This window comes from Homarus americanus, unplaced genomic scaffold, assembly GCF_018991925.1.
Source record: "Homarus americanus isolate GMGI-L3 unplaced genomic scaffold, GMGI_Hamer_2.0 scaffold2539, whole genome shotgun sequence".
In the NCBI taxonomy this organism is placed as follows: domain Eukaryota; kingdom Metazoa; phylum Arthropoda; class Malacostraca; order Decapoda; family Nephropidae; genus Homarus; species Homarus americanus.
Window position 1 is genome coordinate 1,952,700 of NW_024725489.1, and position 19,895 is coordinate 1,972,594.

At 35.1% G+C, this 19,895-nt stretch overlaps 1 protein-coding gene across 1 annotated transcript; it reads left to right on the forward strand.

Moving 5' to 3' along the window:
* Window positions 1–1,063: 1,063 nt before the first annotated feature.
* LOC121864960 (Golgi apparatus protein 1-like) lies at window positions 1,064–19,796 on the forward strand. Its single transcript, XM_042364186.1, has 20 exons — window positions 1,064–1,422; window positions 2,391–2,429; window positions 2,960–3,121; window positions 3,278–3,504; window positions 4,602–4,761; window positions 5,963–6,146; window positions 6,689–6,912; window positions 7,120–7,241; window positions 7,491–7,755; window positions 8,687–8,856; window positions 9,294–9,405; window positions 9,851–9,976; window positions 10,687–10,781; window positions 12,043–12,250; window positions 12,911–13,096; window positions 13,570–13,773; window positions 14,807–14,926; window positions 15,644–15,869; window positions 17,677–17,783; window positions 18,239–19,796. Exons 1-20 carry the CDS (start codon window positions 1,204–1,206, stop codon window positions 18,401–18,403), a joined length of 3,321 nt encoding a protein of 1,106 aa, XP_042220120.1. The 5' UTR covers window positions 1,064–1,203; the 3' UTR covers window positions 18,404–19,796.
* The last annotated feature ends 99 nt before the right edge of the window (window positions 19,797–19,895 follow it).

The window sequence follows — 19,895 nt, forward strand, 5'->3', positions numbered from 1 at the left end:
TGAAGTTTTAATTATTTTAGGGAAGTTTTCTCTTGAAATAAATGGTTTCCAGCCTTACTCATGAATATTTTTAACATCACAACATTTGTCGACAAGACACGTCAATGGTCGGTTTCATTTCCCATGATGAACAAATAATTGTCCTTTATTAAGTTGTTTTAATAAGATGTGTATGTATACTGTATATAGCTATTATGTCGGCTTCTATTTAATCAATGTCAAATTTTCTCAGTTAAATCTGGGGTAGTAACTTATATAAATCAAAATATGGATATAATTAAAGTTGTTTCAGAGCAATGTACATCATCCTGAAGAACATCCCATAACTAAACTATTCTCTGAGGTCAGTTTAATTCACATCATACAAGTGTCAAAAAAATCATAACTGTATTACTTGAGTTTCTCTGTTTCTGTATAGGCGACAATAATAAAAGAAACTGGTTAAAAATCAGAAATAATGTCTTAAGTAAAATTTTCATTGATATAAAACCTATCTTTATAAAGTGAAAATAAGCTTAACAGCACTAAATACGTTGTAGTTCAAAGTTAGCTTATCAGTATTTCGTCATAGATATAAGGATGCTGCCTGGGAAACTCTAATATTAAAAGTTCCACTCTAAATATACCCATATATCTGTATTTATTTTATATATACATTGCTTTATATTTTTATTATCATTTGTGTTATATCTGGGACGAAATACTACGGGAAAGAAGGGGAGGAAGGGAGGGGATTTAGTTCTGAAATACGAAAACAATCTGATATAACTTGACATAAGTATTCATGTTTTAAGAATAAATTTCGTATGGCTGTTTGAAGTTTTAAGCTTTATATTAATTTTTTCTCTTTTAATAATTAGAAATATGGAGATGGAAATAATATACTACGCATATATTCGCACTTCATATTTTGTTTAATACTGTTTTCATTTTACATTTTCATAGTAAAAAAACCCAATAAATTTCATAAATTATGTTCAAGTAAGAAAAGCGTTATGAGAACATAGATATTGAGGTTTATTCACTGTTATGTTAGTTTAAGTCTTTTTTCTTGTCCATGAAGGTCCTGTGTGGTAGAGTGAGGCTGAGAGCTTGGTGCCACAACCGACCATCAACACTGACGGCCGGGGGAGAGTGGTAGAAAGTACCACAAATACTCCCCTTTTTCACCATCTCACGGCGGATAGTGCGAGACAAGGAACGATGAAGTGGTTAGTAGGTGCTGGTGTGTGGCTGGTGCTGCTCTATGGGTGTGCTGTGGCTGACACTCGAGTTGACCAGCCTGCAGCACTTCCTCAACCCAAGAAGAGTACCGTTGTCAAGCTCGTAGATGAAGAGGACTGTAGGGAGGATATTCGTCGCCTGTGTAAGGATGATGTCCGTAATAATTTTGCTGTCCTGGAGTGTTTACAGAATATCCGGGTAAGTTATGGAGGAAAGTCACCTGTCAGATAAAGGGTAAAGGTGGAGGAAATGGTTAACACCCAAACACACATATATATTTCCTTCATATTTTCCAGTTGTTCTTTGGATGATATTAACAATTAAAATTAAGACGACAACTTTTTATTTTCGTTATAAATATTTTTTTCTTTATCTCCCTATCTACAATCATGAAACAACTGTAGTGGGCAGGACATATTCAAATGAAAACTTAGAGGTTTATAAAGTCCTTAAACCAGGAGACAATTTGTTTAGTTTATCCAGTGTTAGTACAGGAGGAAAACGGGGACCGGGACAACTTGTGGTGTTTGGTTGGGTGATACTGGATGACACCCTTCTCACGTGTGTCCGGGCCAAGGCTTGAACCCTTGATATATTGGTGAGAGTTACGCACTGATTGTAAATATTCATACAAGTTTACAATTAGTTTGGCATTACTGTTTATACGCTCTGCAGGTATACAGTTCAGTATGTATATAGACAGTACAGGTATACAGTTCAATATGTATATAGATAGTACAGTATACAGTGATCAGTCAACCAAAACATTTTCATGCCCTGGGGTCCATTGGAACTGGGAATGAACAAATACCTCAGCCACTCATGGTATGTGTTGGGTTGGCATACAACACAACATTTTACTGTATGGTTAATAATATAGAAACTCACTCTCTTTAAATGGGTTACACTACTGTATCTACCAAACATTCCAGCAAAGTAATACAGTATTTTTTTTTTCATAATTTTGCAGTTAGGATCATATGGTCCAAGAGTTTAGACCTGTTATTTTAGGTTTTATTTTTTTCTGTCAGTGACGGGAGTAATTACTGTATGTTTTGAAATTGTATCACATAGACACATCATACTGTAGGCCAATCACTTACAGACAGCTAATCCACTTATATTATAATGTAGTAATTTCTTATTGTATTCATTTTACTTTTCAGCGGGACCTCCAAGAAGTCATCAACGACAAATGTAATCACGTAAGTGGGAATGGCTCCCGTTGTTGGCCACCATAATGAAATTCTTTTGAACAGATGAGCTGTGTTGTACAGAATAAAAAGTGATTGAGGCTGTTGGTACAGTCACAGGTCCAACTCAACTTTATCGCTCTAGTAAAATTAGCCTGAGAATCAGACCCTGAGCATTATCCATATCTTCTAAATCATGTGAAAGATAGAGAGGTAGTTTGCTTTTGGTAATTTTCCTGTTGTTATGAGAGAAACTGAAGGTAATGGTGACAGAACAACTTCTTGTTTTAGTTGATTCTGTGTGGATGTGGAAGACTAGCTTTATAACAGGTTGGCTACGCCTTTGTTTTTGCATTGCATGTGAAAATATTATGAATGTTATAGCTTTTAAGGTATATTACTAATGGTGTTTAGAAAGTCATTACAAGTTGACTGCCATCTTTTGTGTCCTATATACCTCTCCATGCATAATGCATCCAATTTAGCTAAATGACATTTTCTCACCTTCAACTCTTGTCTCATTTAATTTTATATTTTTGCAGCTTTTGTGGAATTACAAGATGAACTTAACACGAAGTGGGCGTATAGAAGAGCTAGCCAAAGATGTCTGTGAAACAGAGCTCAAGCATTTTCATGAGTGTGAAGCCGATTCTAGTCCAGGTCACATCATATCTTGCATGACAGATAGAATGGACCAGATCAAGGTTACTTACATTACCAGCTTGATTATTAAGAAAATATTTTGACAAGCCGATAAGTTTCCATTTGAATATTAGATAATATTGTGTTCAGATAATGTAAAATCCATTATATATTTGTGTCATATTGGGATTGGATGAAAAATAAACTTTCTTTTGCAGGATGAACGTTGCCACCAGTACATTCTCCGACTGGCAGCAATAGTCTTCAGTGACTTCCACTATGTGAAAAACATGGTCAACGACTGTAGAGGAGACATTGAAAATTTTAAATGCGGCCGTGTGGATCCTGCACGTGAAGGTCAACCCCACTCTCAGGGATCCACCATTGAGTGTCTTACAAAACATGCAACGAATCTTGATTCTTCATGTCACAAGCAAATTCTTAGGTGCATAGAATTTAATATTTGTTTGAGGTATAAGATCATTGTGCAAATAAGTAATACAGGTATAACCATGAGTATGAAGACTAATCAAATGACTACTGTACGTATACTGTATTACTACCATAAAACAAGGGTCCCTGTTCCTAACTAAGAGGGCAGGTGAGTACTGAGAGTACCGTACTGTATTGGTAAAGTTTCTCATGAGGAAGGCTGATATGGTTTGGGCATGTGGAGAGAATGGATGGGATCAGTTGGGTCTCGAGGTGTATGAGTCTAAATGTGGTTGGTGGAGGAGAGCCAGAGGCAGGCCAAGACATGGGGAAAGGTTGTAATAAATGACATTAGAGTTGAATACCTTACAAAAGCGATTGCAAGAGACTGTGCAGCATGGAGAGCTGATTGTGGCTAACCTACGCAAGTGTGGAAAAATTTCCTAATTGTTGATGATGAAGTCGAGAATAATAATGTTTGGAGGTAGAACTTATTCTCACAACCCTGACACTCACTGGACAGTGAAATTTGCTGAATTATCCATTGGAATTGTAGGTTATTAATATTAGGTGAATTTGTACAGTACTATACAATCCTTAATCTTGTAATGGGTTTGCCTGAATTTTAAATTACTGTACAGTATTGGTGGTTCATAGATTTAGGGTTTTTGCTTGGATTTTGAGACCATTAGTAATTTTTTGGTTATGTTAAATTTGTTTTGTAATTTTATCCACATTGCTTTTAAACCAAACAAAATAAAATTCATTTTGGGATTGAATGTTTAAAACAAATAAATTTGGTATAAGTACAGTACAGTATATAATAAAAAAATATTTATTTAAGGGATTATTTAATATTAGATGTTAATTATAGAACAAAATAATTCTACAGCTAGATAATTTTATTTGTATTAATTTTTTTTAAATTTAGTACCAAGTTTATTTCATAGAGGTATTCATAATGGGTGTAATTACAATTGTTGCCTAAATATTTATTAGTGTCTGCATCATCTTGTGTCATGGCTTCCATAGATTCCCGGAGAATTAATCAGTGTTTTGTGTTTCCCAGACAAGAATTTTTTTTCCTGTAAGTTAATTATTATTTTACAGATTATCAGAGCTTCAGTCAGATGACTTCCACCTTGACCGTGCACTATTCTTTGCTTGCCGGGAAGATCGTGAAAAGTTCTGTGGAAACATACGATCTGGAGAGGGACGTGTTTACAAGTGCCTTATGAAACACAAGACAGAGCGAGGCATGAGCAAGGAGGTATTGTTGTCACAGTTTTTCTTTACAGTATGGTGTAGGATGGAAAGTGGTTCATTGTACAAAACCTTTATATAAATCACATACAATTTTTTTAAATCTTGTTTTATTTGCCATCATGGGGGGTCCTAGTTTCCCTTCCATGTGTAGGAATTTTTTTTTTTTTTTTGTAACTAAATAAATGTTGGCTGTCAACAAAATTGTATAACTGCTTATAAATGCTGTATTACAAAAAACTTAAATACAGTAAAACAAAATATTATTATTATTATTATTATTACAGTACTTTTTTTTATCTTTCCCCTGCTGTAATATAGGTTGTCTAGAAACAAAAGTAAATACACACTGAGTATTCCTTTATTTTCTATCATTCATTCTTAATTCTGCTGTAGTAGATGTGTTTTATTATGATGCTTCCTTCCCACAACAAGGCTCCATGTATCTATTTGCTTCTCTGCCTGTTGTTTCACACTTTAATTCTTTCCTCTCTAGTTTCCTTTGGAGGAATTCTTTATTTATTATTATTATTTTTTTTTTTGCAACAGAAAAAATGCTAGTTACACCCTTGGATTGCTTCATCCCATATTGGTACAGTACTGCACCTCACAGGGGTGGAAAAGTATGATAAATCATTGGTCCTCTCCACTTTGTAAGGGCTCTCTATCCTAATCCATGTAGATCCCAGTTTTATTTCAGTATGCTTTGTATGATGACCTTGCAACATACCAGGTACTGTACTGACTTTTGTAACCATTAGATTTGCTGCTTGGTCAAAGTTAGAGGTCACCAATAAGACAACGTTCTTATTTTGTTTTTAAACTATGTCTCACAATAAAAACTTGTCTCCAAAGTGGTGAGCATATTGACAACAAAACAGATGCTGTAGGGCTAACAGTGCAAGGCGCACTGTTCTGTATCTGAGATATAACTTCCAAACTTTGCACAATATTGCCTGAGGTCAAAACCTTAGCAGACCATGTCTTGGAAACAAGGTGACCTAGCCTGAAAAAATTAAAGGATTATTGCAGTTCCTGAGAACAATAATTATGCTGAATTCCACTTGATGTCAGATTCAGTTGATATCTGTGAACCATTGGAATGACCTATCAGAGAGAGAGAACCAGGAATTAATGTTTTTTCCTGTCAGTTTAAGTATTAATTATTTATGAAGCTTGTCAGAATTCTAACCAGTAATTTTTTTCAGTGTGTTGATCAGATATCACGACGACAGCAGCTAACAGTGCAGGACTATCGAGTGAATCGTGGAATTGTCAGAGCCTGCCGGAGTGCTATTACTGAGAATTCTTGTCGAAAGGGAACCTCAGATAGTATTGTTGAAGTAAAGCTTTCCAAGATATTACTGTGTCTTGAAGAAGCTCTTCAAAAAGGTAATTCATTAATCCTGGGGAGTTTGTTATGTTTGAAAGCGTTGATTTATAAGTATCTATATGTGATTAAGTTTTACTTCTTCCTCACTTTTGTGTAGGGTGGACCAAGGGTACAGAAACCTTAAATGATAGTCAAGAGAGCAGTCCAGGGCAAACCTAGAAAGTAACTAGGAAAGAACATGAATTGGATATTGATGAAACTTGCCATTCAGATGTAACACAGCAAGATCTTGGACTTGTTGAACAATCTGTTTTTCCCTCCAGATTTTGGAAAGTTATGACTCATTTTATATACAGTATACAGTACTGGTAGTTGGTGTTGAGATACAAGGGACTCCAGCTGTCAACTTCTTAAAATGAGTTGGGTTTGCCATAAACATATGATCTGTCTTGAAGATCTTCCCATATCCACATAGCCCTTCACTTCTTATTGGCTTTATTTTATTTCATGGTCCTTAATGTTATTCAACCTTCTTAATGTCTTTATTCTACACAAATTTATTTCCTGTCTTATTTTAAATGTTTTCACACTGTGTACACAGGTGTAACAATTGATGGAGCCTGTAAGGATGAAATGCTTGCACACCGTCAACAATTGATGGAAGATTTCAAGCTCTCTCCAGAGCTGATGTCACAATGCAAGGTTGAAATTACAAAGTTTTGCAACGATGGCATTGAGACTGGCGGTCGCACACTCCACTGTCTCATGAAACATATCCGCAGTCGCAACTCTCGCAGTCAGGTCTCAGTTGAATGTAGGAATGAGGTAGGAACCAAATCATAGATCTATTGTTACTGCAGTTTCATAGGGTTATCTGCCGTTGGTGTAAATGATGAGCACAGCTTAAATCACCACATAAATTCTGGCAGAACAACATACCTGACATCTAACTGAAAATGTGCCCCTTGTTATAGTGTTAGACACCTCGTAAAATAATATTTCTTACTTGTACGTACTGTATTCATTGCTCAGTTGGAGGCCGTGATAAAGGCATCAGACGCTGGTGAGGACTGGCGAGTGGACCCCGTGCTGCATGAGGCTTGTCTCCCCATGGTAGAGTCCACATGCAAGGATGTGAGAGGGGGAAATGCAAGGTATGTGATGAAGGGATTTTGATCTACTGTGTTTTGATCTTGTAAGTTGTTTGTGATAAAAATTGGTGTTTGAAGATACTTAATTTTATTTTATTTTCGTTTGTTTTATATTTAGCTCTTTTGTAATATTACCATCGTATCCTTATTATCTTTTACTTGTAGATTCTTAAATTGACAAAAAGATTTTATCATATACAATTACATATTTATGCCATTGTCATTTTATTTGTATAATTGGATTATTCACAGAGTGATGCGATGTCTTATGCGCCACATAGACTCCTCAGAAATGCCCCAAGCATGTGAAGCCGCTCTCCTGGAGATACAGTACTTTGTGTCTCGAGACTGGAAATTAGACCCTCAGCTTCACATGGCTTGTGTGAATGATGCCATAAAGTTGTGCAATGCCAAAAAAGACTGGGCTGCTAGTACACAAAATACCAACGTCCAAAGAGGTGTTCAAGTTCTCCCATGCCTGTTTCGTTATGTTTACCATCCAAAGCCTCACTTAAGGGTAAGATATCCTGAATAATCTGCAGGTCTGTTCTTATTATACACTTAGAGCCATTGCTGGAAATAACGAGTTATCAATTAGTCATTAGTACTGTTGTTAACATCCTTAAAAGCGTTTTGTCATCTGGTACCTTGAACAGAACTTGTTGGTTGACTACACATTATAGTTTCTAGGAAGATGTTACTGTATATAAAGGCTCACATACCTTCACTTTCTGTTGACTAACATAGAAACAATTTCATAAAGTCAGCTAAGTTTGGTCATTGATGGAGATGATTTAGGATTTTCTAGTTGGAATATTAACTTGCTGAGTTGTAACATATCATCATCTGAATGATTGCCTCAGTCATGAAATTTATCTTTATCACTTTATGGAACTAATTACGGTAAGATAAAATTATAAGCGGTCTGTTTGAAATTAGTAGTTCATTTTGAAAGTTAAAAGTTCATAAATCATCAACTAAGTTAAGGAAGAATATTGTGAACATTTCTCTTTTCTGTCTGAAGGAAAATTATCTTCAATGCAGGTTAAATGTTCTTGTCTAACAAAATTTTGTCTTTGCCATTGGTGTAAAAATTCTTCTCTGAAATAATTTGATCTCCAACACACTTTCTATGTAAATACAGCTGGCCCTCAATGAAAAGTGTTTTGAAATGATAGAATTAGTATTGGAGAGAGAAAAAGTGGTATATTAATGGAATTCTTTTTTACATTTTTGGCTGCAGTTTTCTGACCCTATACTTCCTATTGAAATACATATGACATATCAAATTACTATTTCATGTTAATTCATGGTCCCATTCTCACATTATAGCGAAGGTCCACTAAATATGATTTTAACAACCATGGCATATTGTAGACTTCATGTTGAAAATTTTTTGTTAGTATTTTTACTATATTACAGTTTTACAGTAGCTGTTCTCTCTATAGTTGAGTAGTAACTGTATGCAAGAGGTTCAACGCGTGATGCATGAGCGAGCAGCCTATGTGGACCTGCACCCTGAGATAGAAATGGTGTGTATGGAGCAACTTGCCCACTTCTGCTCTGAACATACTGGACCAGGAGAGGAAATTGCTTGTCTTCAAGATAACCTTGAGCAGTAAGGATAGTTTACTGTACATGTTTTATTGATCTATTTATCTTTAGCTACTGATCTGATATGATAATTAGAAAGAATGAGTGAGTGAGTGAGGGAGAATACTCTATGTATCACTCTTGGTTCCAACAGCCTTGTACCAGAGCAGACAATGAATTACAAGAGAGAGTGACTTATTCTTCATCATTCACAATATGAAATAGAGTTTAATTGTAAACCTGATTAAAGTTTTTGTGCCTTGTTATGGAGGAAGAATACTTAAGTAGAAAACATTTGTATGTCAACTAAGATGAATGAATGAATCAGAGATGGTTTGTGTGACTCATGACTCCAGCCACCCTGTGGTGGAGTGGGAAGAGGCTTGAATGAGAAAAAAGAAACTGCAATGTTCTTCGTCTATTTGTGTATAATATTTTTTACTTTCATCTGTTACTTAAAAGGATAACAAGGGAGGATTGTAAGAATGCAGTTGGCAATTACACAGAGGCTGAAGCAAAGGATACCAGACTCAATTCACAGCTTACAGTTCAGTGTGCAGCCGCCATACCAGAGGTAGGCTCTGCTTACACGCATTTAACTTCTATACTCCCAACAATATGTGAGGGTGCATACTGTAGTAGTATTTTTGTATCTCAGTCATTAGAAATTAATTTTTGTTCACAAAATTTTGAAAGGTTTTGCAGATCAGAAAGAAATTTCAATGTAACTATAAATAAAATATATCTTGACAGTTTAATAATCAGCATTTTTAACTTTCTTAACCAGAATTTGGGTCCTGGTTTGACTTAGATATTTTGGTAAAGGCAAACATCACCTTTAGTTGTACCCAAAGTAACAATCATACTTCTTTAACCCATTAGTGGGAAGGTTATCACCTCCCTATATAGGAAAAGAAGCATAAAACATGAAAATCAAAGAAAATTTGTATTCATAATTTTATGTTTAAGACATTTAAAGAGAAAGTTAAGGAGTTTTCATTTTGATTTTCCTTTATCAGATGTGTAAAGGAGAAGCACAACCTGGAAGTGAAGATGGAGCCTTGATGGACTGCCTTATTCGTCACAAACATGCAGAAAAGATGAAGCACTACCCAAAATGTCGGGCTGTTATTGAACATTTTCAGGTGAGGGTCACTGACTAACTATATACTGTAGTCTGTTCATTATGGAAATGTCAGACTCGGCCCCACCCACCAATATGACATTGCTATGATTTTGTGTTTCAATAATGTGGTGGTACTGTACCGTATCCTCTGTGAAAGCAAATTTTAGTCAATCTACAGCACTTCATAAATTATTTGTTTCCTAACTGGCCAATCACAAGACAAGATGAGAGAAATGGTGGGGCAATTTGACATTTCCATGAGTTGTGATCTTTTGTGCTACATGTTTGGAGAAGCACCTTGGGATCAATGTCTGTTCTTATTGTTGTCCTTATCATCTTCACTTACACCTTAATACATAACTTATCGTTCATAAAGCTCAAAGTCTCAGTTGAAATGGATGCATGATGTCACTTTGCCCTCTGTTTTTCTCATTTGGTAACTGATGTAATTTATTAAATTTTTTCGTCAGTTAAATATTATTATTTTACTGGTTCATTAGCTTCATTTTAAAATTTGTCTCATATATTATTGGAATTTAAATTTGTTGTTCATGTGACTGGACACCTTGTTTGTAAAATTAATAACTGCAGTACATTACATACTTAGTAAATGGTGTAAAAATGAGGGAGAGTGTATGCTGCTCTTCATTCCAGCCACCATGTGCCTGTAATGGGAAAGGGCTCATAAAAAGTAGCAAAATGGTAATGTGTTGTCTACATTTTTTTCAGCTAATATCCATGAAGGACTACACATTCTCACCCCGATTCAAAGAGTCGTGCCAGGGAGATGTTGCCTCGTTGTGTCGACCAAAACCCAAGAACAAGTGAGTTTACTGTGTAGGATTTCAATTATTTATGAGACAACTACTATACCATCATTACCCTCAGTTTGGTTAAAAAGATTAGTGTTGGAAAAATATCTCATACTTTTTTGCAAGAAGATCTGTGGTAAGGGAACTCATTTGAAAATTATCATAATGAATGGGGGATTTTAGATACTACAGTAATACCTTTTGTTTTGATGTAATTTTTCTGTCCTTGAACTAAGTTTTCAAGATTTGTAGATTTTTCAGATCAATTCAAGAGAAACTTCATGAACAACTTAGATTTAGAGGGCAAAGTGGATCAGAATATGTCAGTAACACCAATTGTAAATGTGTATTACTTTCCCAAATTGAGTAAGCAAGGTCAGAAATTTTTGCAGTAGAAGTATCTAAATCACTGTTGATAATGTCTAATGTATAGCTTCTTTAATTGGAGACCAGTCAGTCCTGCCATTACCTGAAAGTCCACAATTAGGGCTGTCAGGACCATAGATTTGTATTATTTTTTATACCTTATTGTTGCCCAAAGCTACAGTACACTTAAGAAATAATTGGTGGTTCCTACTATGGTGGGGTGGTATTGTTACCCTCGTCCAGCCACACATAATTCTTTCCCTTCATTGACTGAGCTCTTCCCAGGGCCTGGTGACCTACTTGTTGTATGAGCTACATTTATTATTTGATTAACAAGTCATTTTATTTAATGTTAAGATTCAACTTACTTGTTGTTTTGACCCTTTACTGATGATTTTTTTTACCTGTTTCAACACCAGACTTCAAGATTATTTACTCAGACTTCAAGGTTTCTGTGCCTTATTGATTCATTGTACACAAAAGTGATAAAAAAAAAGTTAATTGATGTACATGTAATTTTTTTATACAGGTAGTTTGTTTTAGATTTAATTGTGCTGTCACATTGGTATTTCCTATAGTTTTCTGCCGACAAACCAAGACCTTGAAAGTTTACAGCATTTGAATTTGTTACATAAACTTAATAAAAAGAAATAACTTCTGTTTCCTTGAGGAAATTTTTGTGCCAAACTTGTTCCAAATGTAGGAAAAAGCTGTAAATAAAAAACTCATTGGTAGGATAGATACAAAGATAAATTAGTAAATATGAAAGATAGACAGAAAGCTTTATGTCTCTCTAAGACCCTGTAGTGCTGACTAAAAGTTCATGAGCATGATTAATATTCAGATGCATATAATAAACGTTGGGAGTAATTTTCTTATTTTTTTTTTTTACACATATTCATTGCAGAGCTGATGTAATAGATTGCCTCAGCACATTAGTTCGGAATGATATCATTAACGACAATGACCACCAAGTGACAAAGCTCTGCCGTCAGCAGCTTCGGCAGCAACTGGTACAGCGTCACGAGAATGCAAAATTGGATCCCAGGTTGCAGCAGAAGTGTAGGGAAGACATAAATAAATTCTGTAAGGACGTCACTTACGGCCGAGGAGTGGTAAGCCTCTTTAAAGAATTGTGTTTGTTACTTATTACCAAAGCCCTTGAGTGATTAGATAGCACTACAAAATTTTCAGATGAATGAACTTGAGATTGAGTACGATACCAGTCAGTGATGTGAGTCTCTGTCTTGGACTTACTGATCTCAACTATATCACTGATGCCATTAATACATGTAATTGGTAAAGAAAAAACAGACTCCTGATGTACAATATTGCATGGCTGAGAGGGATGATTATGTGAATGTAGCGGGCCTGGTGAGTTACAGAAGACTCCACACTGGGGAAAGAATATTCTTGTGATTCAGGCAGAAGAATGAGCGAATATCTTGAAAGGTTTGCAGCATCAATCTATCCCATTGAGTTGGGAGTGGAGTAAGGTACAGTTGGATTGATAGAATTGAGAGTTATTTCTCACATCGGGCAAGACACATGTTTCATCGTATCCAAATATCTGAAAATGGAGATAGATAGATGCATTTAATACTGTAGTAATTAACAAAATATGCCTATATCATTGTTTCATTATGTAAAGGTCGCATATACTGTTATATACAGAACATACTGATGAATTATATAATAATAAGTCTTTGGATCATACGTATAATTGCAGTATTTTCAGCTGTTATTTTTTTCAATTAATTTAAACATGATTTCAGATCCTCGAGTGTCTGCGCAGTCACAAAAGAGAGCTAGAGAAACCTTGTCATGAGTTGCTGTTTGCCCGTGAACAAGAGGAGCAGCAGGACCCCAGCACAGATGTGGTGTTGGTGACGTCATGCAAGCAAATGATAACACAGTATTGCCATGATGTAAACCCTGAGAAACTCCTTTACTGTCTCAAGGTATATTGATGATTAATAGTAAAAACCTGTTCAAGGCTGTTTAAGAGTATAATGTATCCTTATATGATGTAATCAAGTTTTACAAAGAACTTTTATGTGTGAAGAGAATAGCATGGACTTACCATTAGTCAATGTGATGGATATTAGAAGAGGACTTTCCCTAGATTTATGGGTAGGTAGACATAATTATGTAGATGAATATTTAATAACATTGGTTCAGCATGTATATGGATGTTTCAGGTATACTATATGTAAATAAGGAAATGAATAGAAAGTAATGAATTTTTTTAAACAATAATGACCCATTTTTATTTTGTCTTTGGATGGTTCTCCATGAGCTGCAATATTGTAATTTCAAGAGAAGCCTTTTTATACTGATAATTCAAGTTAATAAGTTAGCTTACAGAATTCTTCAACAAAGTTTTGAGAATCAATGTTGCTTCTCAGAAAATGCAACATGTGTCATTTTGTAGGCCAATAAAGAGGAGCCAAACTTTGATGGACATTGTCGGACTATAGTCATACGTCGGATGGTGGAACAGACTACAGACGCTCGCCTCAACCCAGACCTCCTTCGAGCTTGTAGGCGTGACATGGCTAAGTTTTGTTTTTCACTCTTTGAAAGGGAGAAAACTTCCAGCACTGAACTAAATGGCTTGCTTACTGAGTGTTTGAAGGTGAGTTTAGGGATCTTGTACAGTACAGTATATGTAAACCTTTAGGTAGTATTTTGATGATATATGAAAACTTAAAGCTTTGTTGAGAGAGAGGGTCCATTAAAAATATATATATTTAATGTCAGGATTTAAACAGCTATACTAGAGGATTGGTATTAAATTGGACCTTGTTATGAACCTGACAGATTTGGGGCATTCCATATGGGTTAGCCTGATGTTTTAATGGAGAAGACTAGCTTGTAGTTAGTTCTGCTGGTGAAAAATCATGTGATGGCAGATTGACCGTCATACTGCATACATTTGGTAGCCATAAACCCTTACTTATTTACTGCTCCTCCTAAACATCTTATCCAATTTTTTTTGTAAAGCTTTATATAGAGGATCCTCCTGAGGTATTGACAAGGGGTCTATAGTAATGGAAAATATTGGTGTTGTAGAAGAACAAAGATAGTTATTAATAAAGGATTTCCAAAAGTATTGAATTAACATGTCAGAGATATAATAAAAAATTAGATTTAGATATTGAAATGAAAGAAATGACAGAGAGAGAGAGTTAACCGGGGTGTTCTAAGGTGCTATGAACGCATTGAGAGAATTAGAAGTGAAAGAATGATAAAAAGAGTTAGCTATAATTCTGGGGTAGATGATAGGAGGAAGAGGAGAGAACCAAGATGAAGATCCATAGATTACTTGTCATAGAGTGTTGTTGTTCTTTACCTCCTTTATCGGGCAACACTCAGACATTTATTAATATATTATAAATACCAGAGAAGTGTAATTAGCAGGGACTTTCATCACAGGTAGTTAATTGTTTTCCCTAACAGTAGTTGTGTTGAGCTTGTGCTTGACTTCAGAAGCTATAGTAAAGCCAGGATGACATCATTGTAGAAGAAAATTGCTCTCATGCACACTGATCATTTAAGTTTGCCAGTTAAGTCAATCATTTTATTGTGTTGTTACATCTGTTACAGTAAGTAACAGTTACCCTAATTAAACATCATTTCTTCACCTAAATAGGATGGTTACATTACAGGAACAACTCCCTGGCCGCAAGTTGAGTTCTACGTGCAAGATTCAAATATTAAGTGTGGCTCGCACTGCTGCACTCAACTACAAGATGGACCCCATCCTGCTTGACAAGTGTAAAACTGATGTAAGAATTTAAGGGATTGAATATTAATTTTTATAATTGTGACTTCATATATTAATGGTTATTATTAAGTACTGTATACTACTGTACTGTACTTATAAAGTCTTACGTCAACCACCATCATCACAAAAGACAAATGACATTCTGAATACAATACAGGTCACGTATTTCTGTTAAGTGCTTCTCTAACGCAGTTGCATGACAAGCCTACACATGGAAATTTTCAGTCAGTGTCTTAGATATTGGCTGCAGGTCTCCCATTGTAGAGCCCAGGCAGACCACTGAATATTTTTTAAGAAGATTCTGATTGAGGTAGTGACTTGAAAGAATTATATTACTTTTTTCATTTTGATAATGTTAAAGGTGCTTCAGCTTAACATTATTTGTACATTTAGTGTTGCTTACAGAATTGATGCATTTATCTCTTTTATATTGCAGTACAGTACATATTTCATTAATTCGTATAGATGATAGAACAATATAATAAGTCACTAGATGAAATATAGATAAATATCATAACCTAAATATAGTACAGTATAGATATTTTTCTTTTGTTTTATAAACAAATGCCAACAGATGCCTACAGCATTCAGATGTTCTGTTTACTGATACAGAAAACTTCATAAAACAAACCTCGATCTTCTCCAGGTGAATATCCTGGGTTAGGGTGTTTTGGTGATAAAAGTAAACATGATACAACAATTACTTATTTTCCTCCAGATGAGTGTATTGTGTCGAGAATTTCTGACTGATGATAGTGGGGGTCACATGCTGGAGTGCTTGAAACTCAGTTTTGATCACAACAAAATCAAGTCAGACGAGTGTAGACTTCATGTTGCACACATCATCGAAACTCAGCGAGCAGACATCCATGTGGATCCAGTTCTTAATGAAGCTTGTGGCATTGATGACAACAAATATTGTGATGACATTGAGAATGGTCATCGTAAGTAATAACTTAGTTTTGAACTTTTCTTTTTCTTATATCTGTAATGGAATTCATAATACTGTACAGCAGTTAAATTTTACATTTGAGCTGCAGTGCTTCCCTCTTTATTTTTATTTTTCATCATTGCTGTAGATTTATTTCTCTCGTGCTAAGAAACGACAAGGATTTATATATTTTACATCCTTACCAAGTAAATAAAACTTGTGTACCAAGTTTTTAAGTTGATTTTTAACCCAATACCCTAGAAATCATGGAGACAGAGATAAGTTTGTGTTTTAGGATAGAGTCTGTCTGACCATGATAATAATAATAATAATAATATTTATTCAGTAAAATTGCCATACAGGTTTACAATTGTGGATAAGTACGTTTATAAACTATGCAGTTGTACAGTTCAGCATGAATATAGACAGTTACCTACAGTGCATGTAGGCCACGGGAGTACAGTACAGTATACAGTTTTCTGTGTGCCGAGACAGTGCAGGTAAACAGCAATGGCAAACAGTAAGGCAACTTGACCAAGGATAGCTGACAAAGCTGTCAGTTGCTTATTTCCAGGAGGGTCCTTTGCTTAGGTTTATGGTTGGTGTTTAATCAGTATGGTTTCAAGAGTATTAGTGAAAGTTTATTTGATTGAATTTAACAAGCATTACATTGCGCTTGGACTCTTTAAGGTTGGCGGATCATTATTGCAGTCCAGTACAGATACTTCATTTTGTGGTTCAATAATATAGAAACTCACTCTCTTCTCTTGTTGTAGCTTCTTCAGTTATGTATTTCTTTGTTTTAGCTTTGTTTGGCAGCAATGACCTTTAGTTAATGTGCACAAGATACATACGATTGAAACACTCAAAATTGTCAAACTCACAATCTGTTGTTATGTTTAATGGTACTAGTGATATCGACTGTTGAGCATTTAAGCATATCTAACACACAAAGTTGGGAATTGGGCCATTAGATGACAGGCTGTCATGATCCTCTTTTGTTAAAGAGTCTGTGCATCTTTTGTGCACCCATTCTTTACAAGTTACACCTTATAGCACGGCTCCGGCTATTCATTCCTTTTGTACAGTAAACCCAGAGGTGCCTAGGTCGTCCTTAAGGCAGATTTGTTACCCTTAAGGTGAGGCCTGGGTGGCAGGTGTTGAAACAACTGTATGATAGCTTGGTATTTAACCTTATTACAGTACTTATATGATAATATATTTCCATTAGTCCAAATTAAAGAACATTATCTCTAAATTGTTTTCCTGGCTGTAGGAGCCATTTATAGTTAAGTAAAACAAAATTATATGCCATTTCATGTATCTGGTTTACATTTAGTAGTAAGAGGTACTGCCACCATGTTGGACAGATTATGTCTCGGGGAAAATGCCTCTTACTTGTGATGCAAATAAAACAGCATCAGTGCCATACATCAAGTAAGATGTTGAGCAATTTCCAAATTGCACTTAAGTATGATGACCTGAGATGTGTATTTTCATCAATTGAAACTTACTTAACAGTACAGTACTGTAGTTCCCATATTGTGCAAATTCTCACATAGTGTATCACCAACTTGTAGACCTAAGTTTGATAACCTGATTTTTATATGTAATTATTACTCAACCTAAGCATTTTTAATTTAATTACTTTATTTTTAAGTTTTATTTAAAAGATGGCATATATGGTGATAGAAAGTGTCACCTTTGAGAATATCATTGATTTCATTTGTCAGTTATTGAGGCTATTTGTAACTGTAGTATCAGATTTTGAAGTATCATCATAAGACAATACTACTGTACTAAGTGCTGTGTATCACCAGACTTAGCGTGCCTGTTGGACGTCTTGGAACGAAATCCAAATGGCCTGAAAACTGAATGCCGGGAGAAGCTTAGAGAGCGTCGAGAGATGTTCAATGCCGCTTTGAAGGTGAGAATCTTTTGTTTGTGTTAGTCATGACCAAAGAGAAGTTTGAGATAGTTTGGTCAAGTTGTTGTGATATATACTGGAGATGTGAGGTTTTTCCAGGATTTAGACAACATGATTCCCTTTAGCCGAATGTTTAATTTCTTTTGTCATTACCTACATACATAGGTGTTCAGTTGAGTATCACCAATTAAAAAAATAATGCAAAATGGGAATCAGTGAATGAAAATTTAGTTTGGGTATAAAACATTCTTTTCAATTGACTAGTATTGAAATTAAAGGTAAATCAGAGATAAATTTTTTTATTAATTTTATGTACTATTTTTGTTTTAGGAAATTAAGTAAATGAACTTTGTACATATATTACATGTTAGTTTTCAGGTTTTCTTTTTCTAAACTAATTGGACATATACAAGTATAGATACAGTTGGCATCTTCTTTCTTTTATTTTTTTCCAGCTGACAAATGTTAGATCCATTGGGGACCTGGTGGGACACGTATCCAATTCCCCGGAGAGGAACTACTTCCTCTTGGTAATGATCACTACTGTTGGAATTATTTTCGTTGGTGGTCTGTTCTGTGGGCGAGCCACAAAGCGCTACAAATTGCTCAAGGACAGATAAAGTTGATCCGGGAGTTAGCCAAGGAACCAGAGTAAAAAGTTTGGTGTATCTTTTTTTTTCACTACATTTACTAAGAAAGAAAAATTATTGAATATAATATACAGGTACTGGAAGTATGATATGCCTATAATGGGGTTAATTTATAGATTTTTCAGAAACATTTTTTACCCTTTGCATTTTTATTATCTTAAAGGTCATTGACAGAGTGTATAGAAACTGATGCTTATACCTGAGTATACAGAATGTTGCATAAAAATGAGCAAGGATGACTCCATCATAAGCAGTAGATGAGAAGTATGACTAGTTAACTAGTTCAATGAGGTGTACAGTGTTTAGAAGTTTTGTTATGATCTGTGAGTCACAGCTCTGGAATTGCTCATTCACCATATTTCTGCCTTGTTGATCATACCTCAGTCCTCTTACACTAGACGTCTGTTTTGAACACTAGCATGTAACACATAATTTTAGCAGAGTTCAAATTATAGATGGAAGGGTCGGTATTTCACATTTACTGTAATTTACATTAACCTAATGAACAAAAAAATGTGGAATCGTAACTCAAAAATGAATTTCTTTTCAATTCAGAACAAAGATGCAACCACCATTGTGTTCCTTTCTAAAAAGGTTCAGTTAATTTTACCATAACCAAGTTCTTTCCCCTCAGCCTGAAAATGGGTTGATGGGTGTTGTTATCGCCCCATACCGACCTTCTATCTGATTGTATGCCTGTCTGTCCATTAGCTTGTAATCAAGATATCTCTTGAAGGATTTAATGTAGTCTCCTCAACTTCACAATGTGGCTTCATCTAATCAATTTCATGGACGAGCTTAAAGATGAGTATTCTTGTCCCTCTTTTTAAGATCATGTGGCCATTTTTCTGTAAATTGCCCTGTGTGCTTTTGTTTATTAGTTTAATGATTATTTTAGGGGAATTTTCCTTTGATTTGCCTGAGATAGTAAATTTGAAATCAGATTCTTCCCTCTGTAACACACCTAGGGCAGTGTTATTATATACTGTACCTGTAAATTGAATATGCTTGTAATCCAGTACTTGTTATGAAATTCATTGCTAACACTTACTACTGCTGTAAACCAATTTGCTGAAACTTTGAGCTCATTTTTTAACACTGTAAATGGATCTCTAGAGACAGGATGTGAAGCAATAGCAATACTGTACCTAGAATTGCCTGGCTTGAAAAGTGAGAAATGGCTTATTGGAGATTAACAGACTGAGTATATTTAGTCAGAAGATCATATAATTGAGAGTATAGAATTTTTGCCACAGGAATGTTCCATTAGATTTATTTATAATGGAACAAAGACGAAGTTTCTGATATTTAACATGTAACTCTAATTTATGGTATGTATGAATATATTTATTTTACATGATCACTCTCACTATATTTATTTCTTAATGACACTTGCATTTACATAATGAGTAACAGTTGTTGAAGGAGAGGTAGATTTTATTGAGTAGAGAGACTTGTGAGA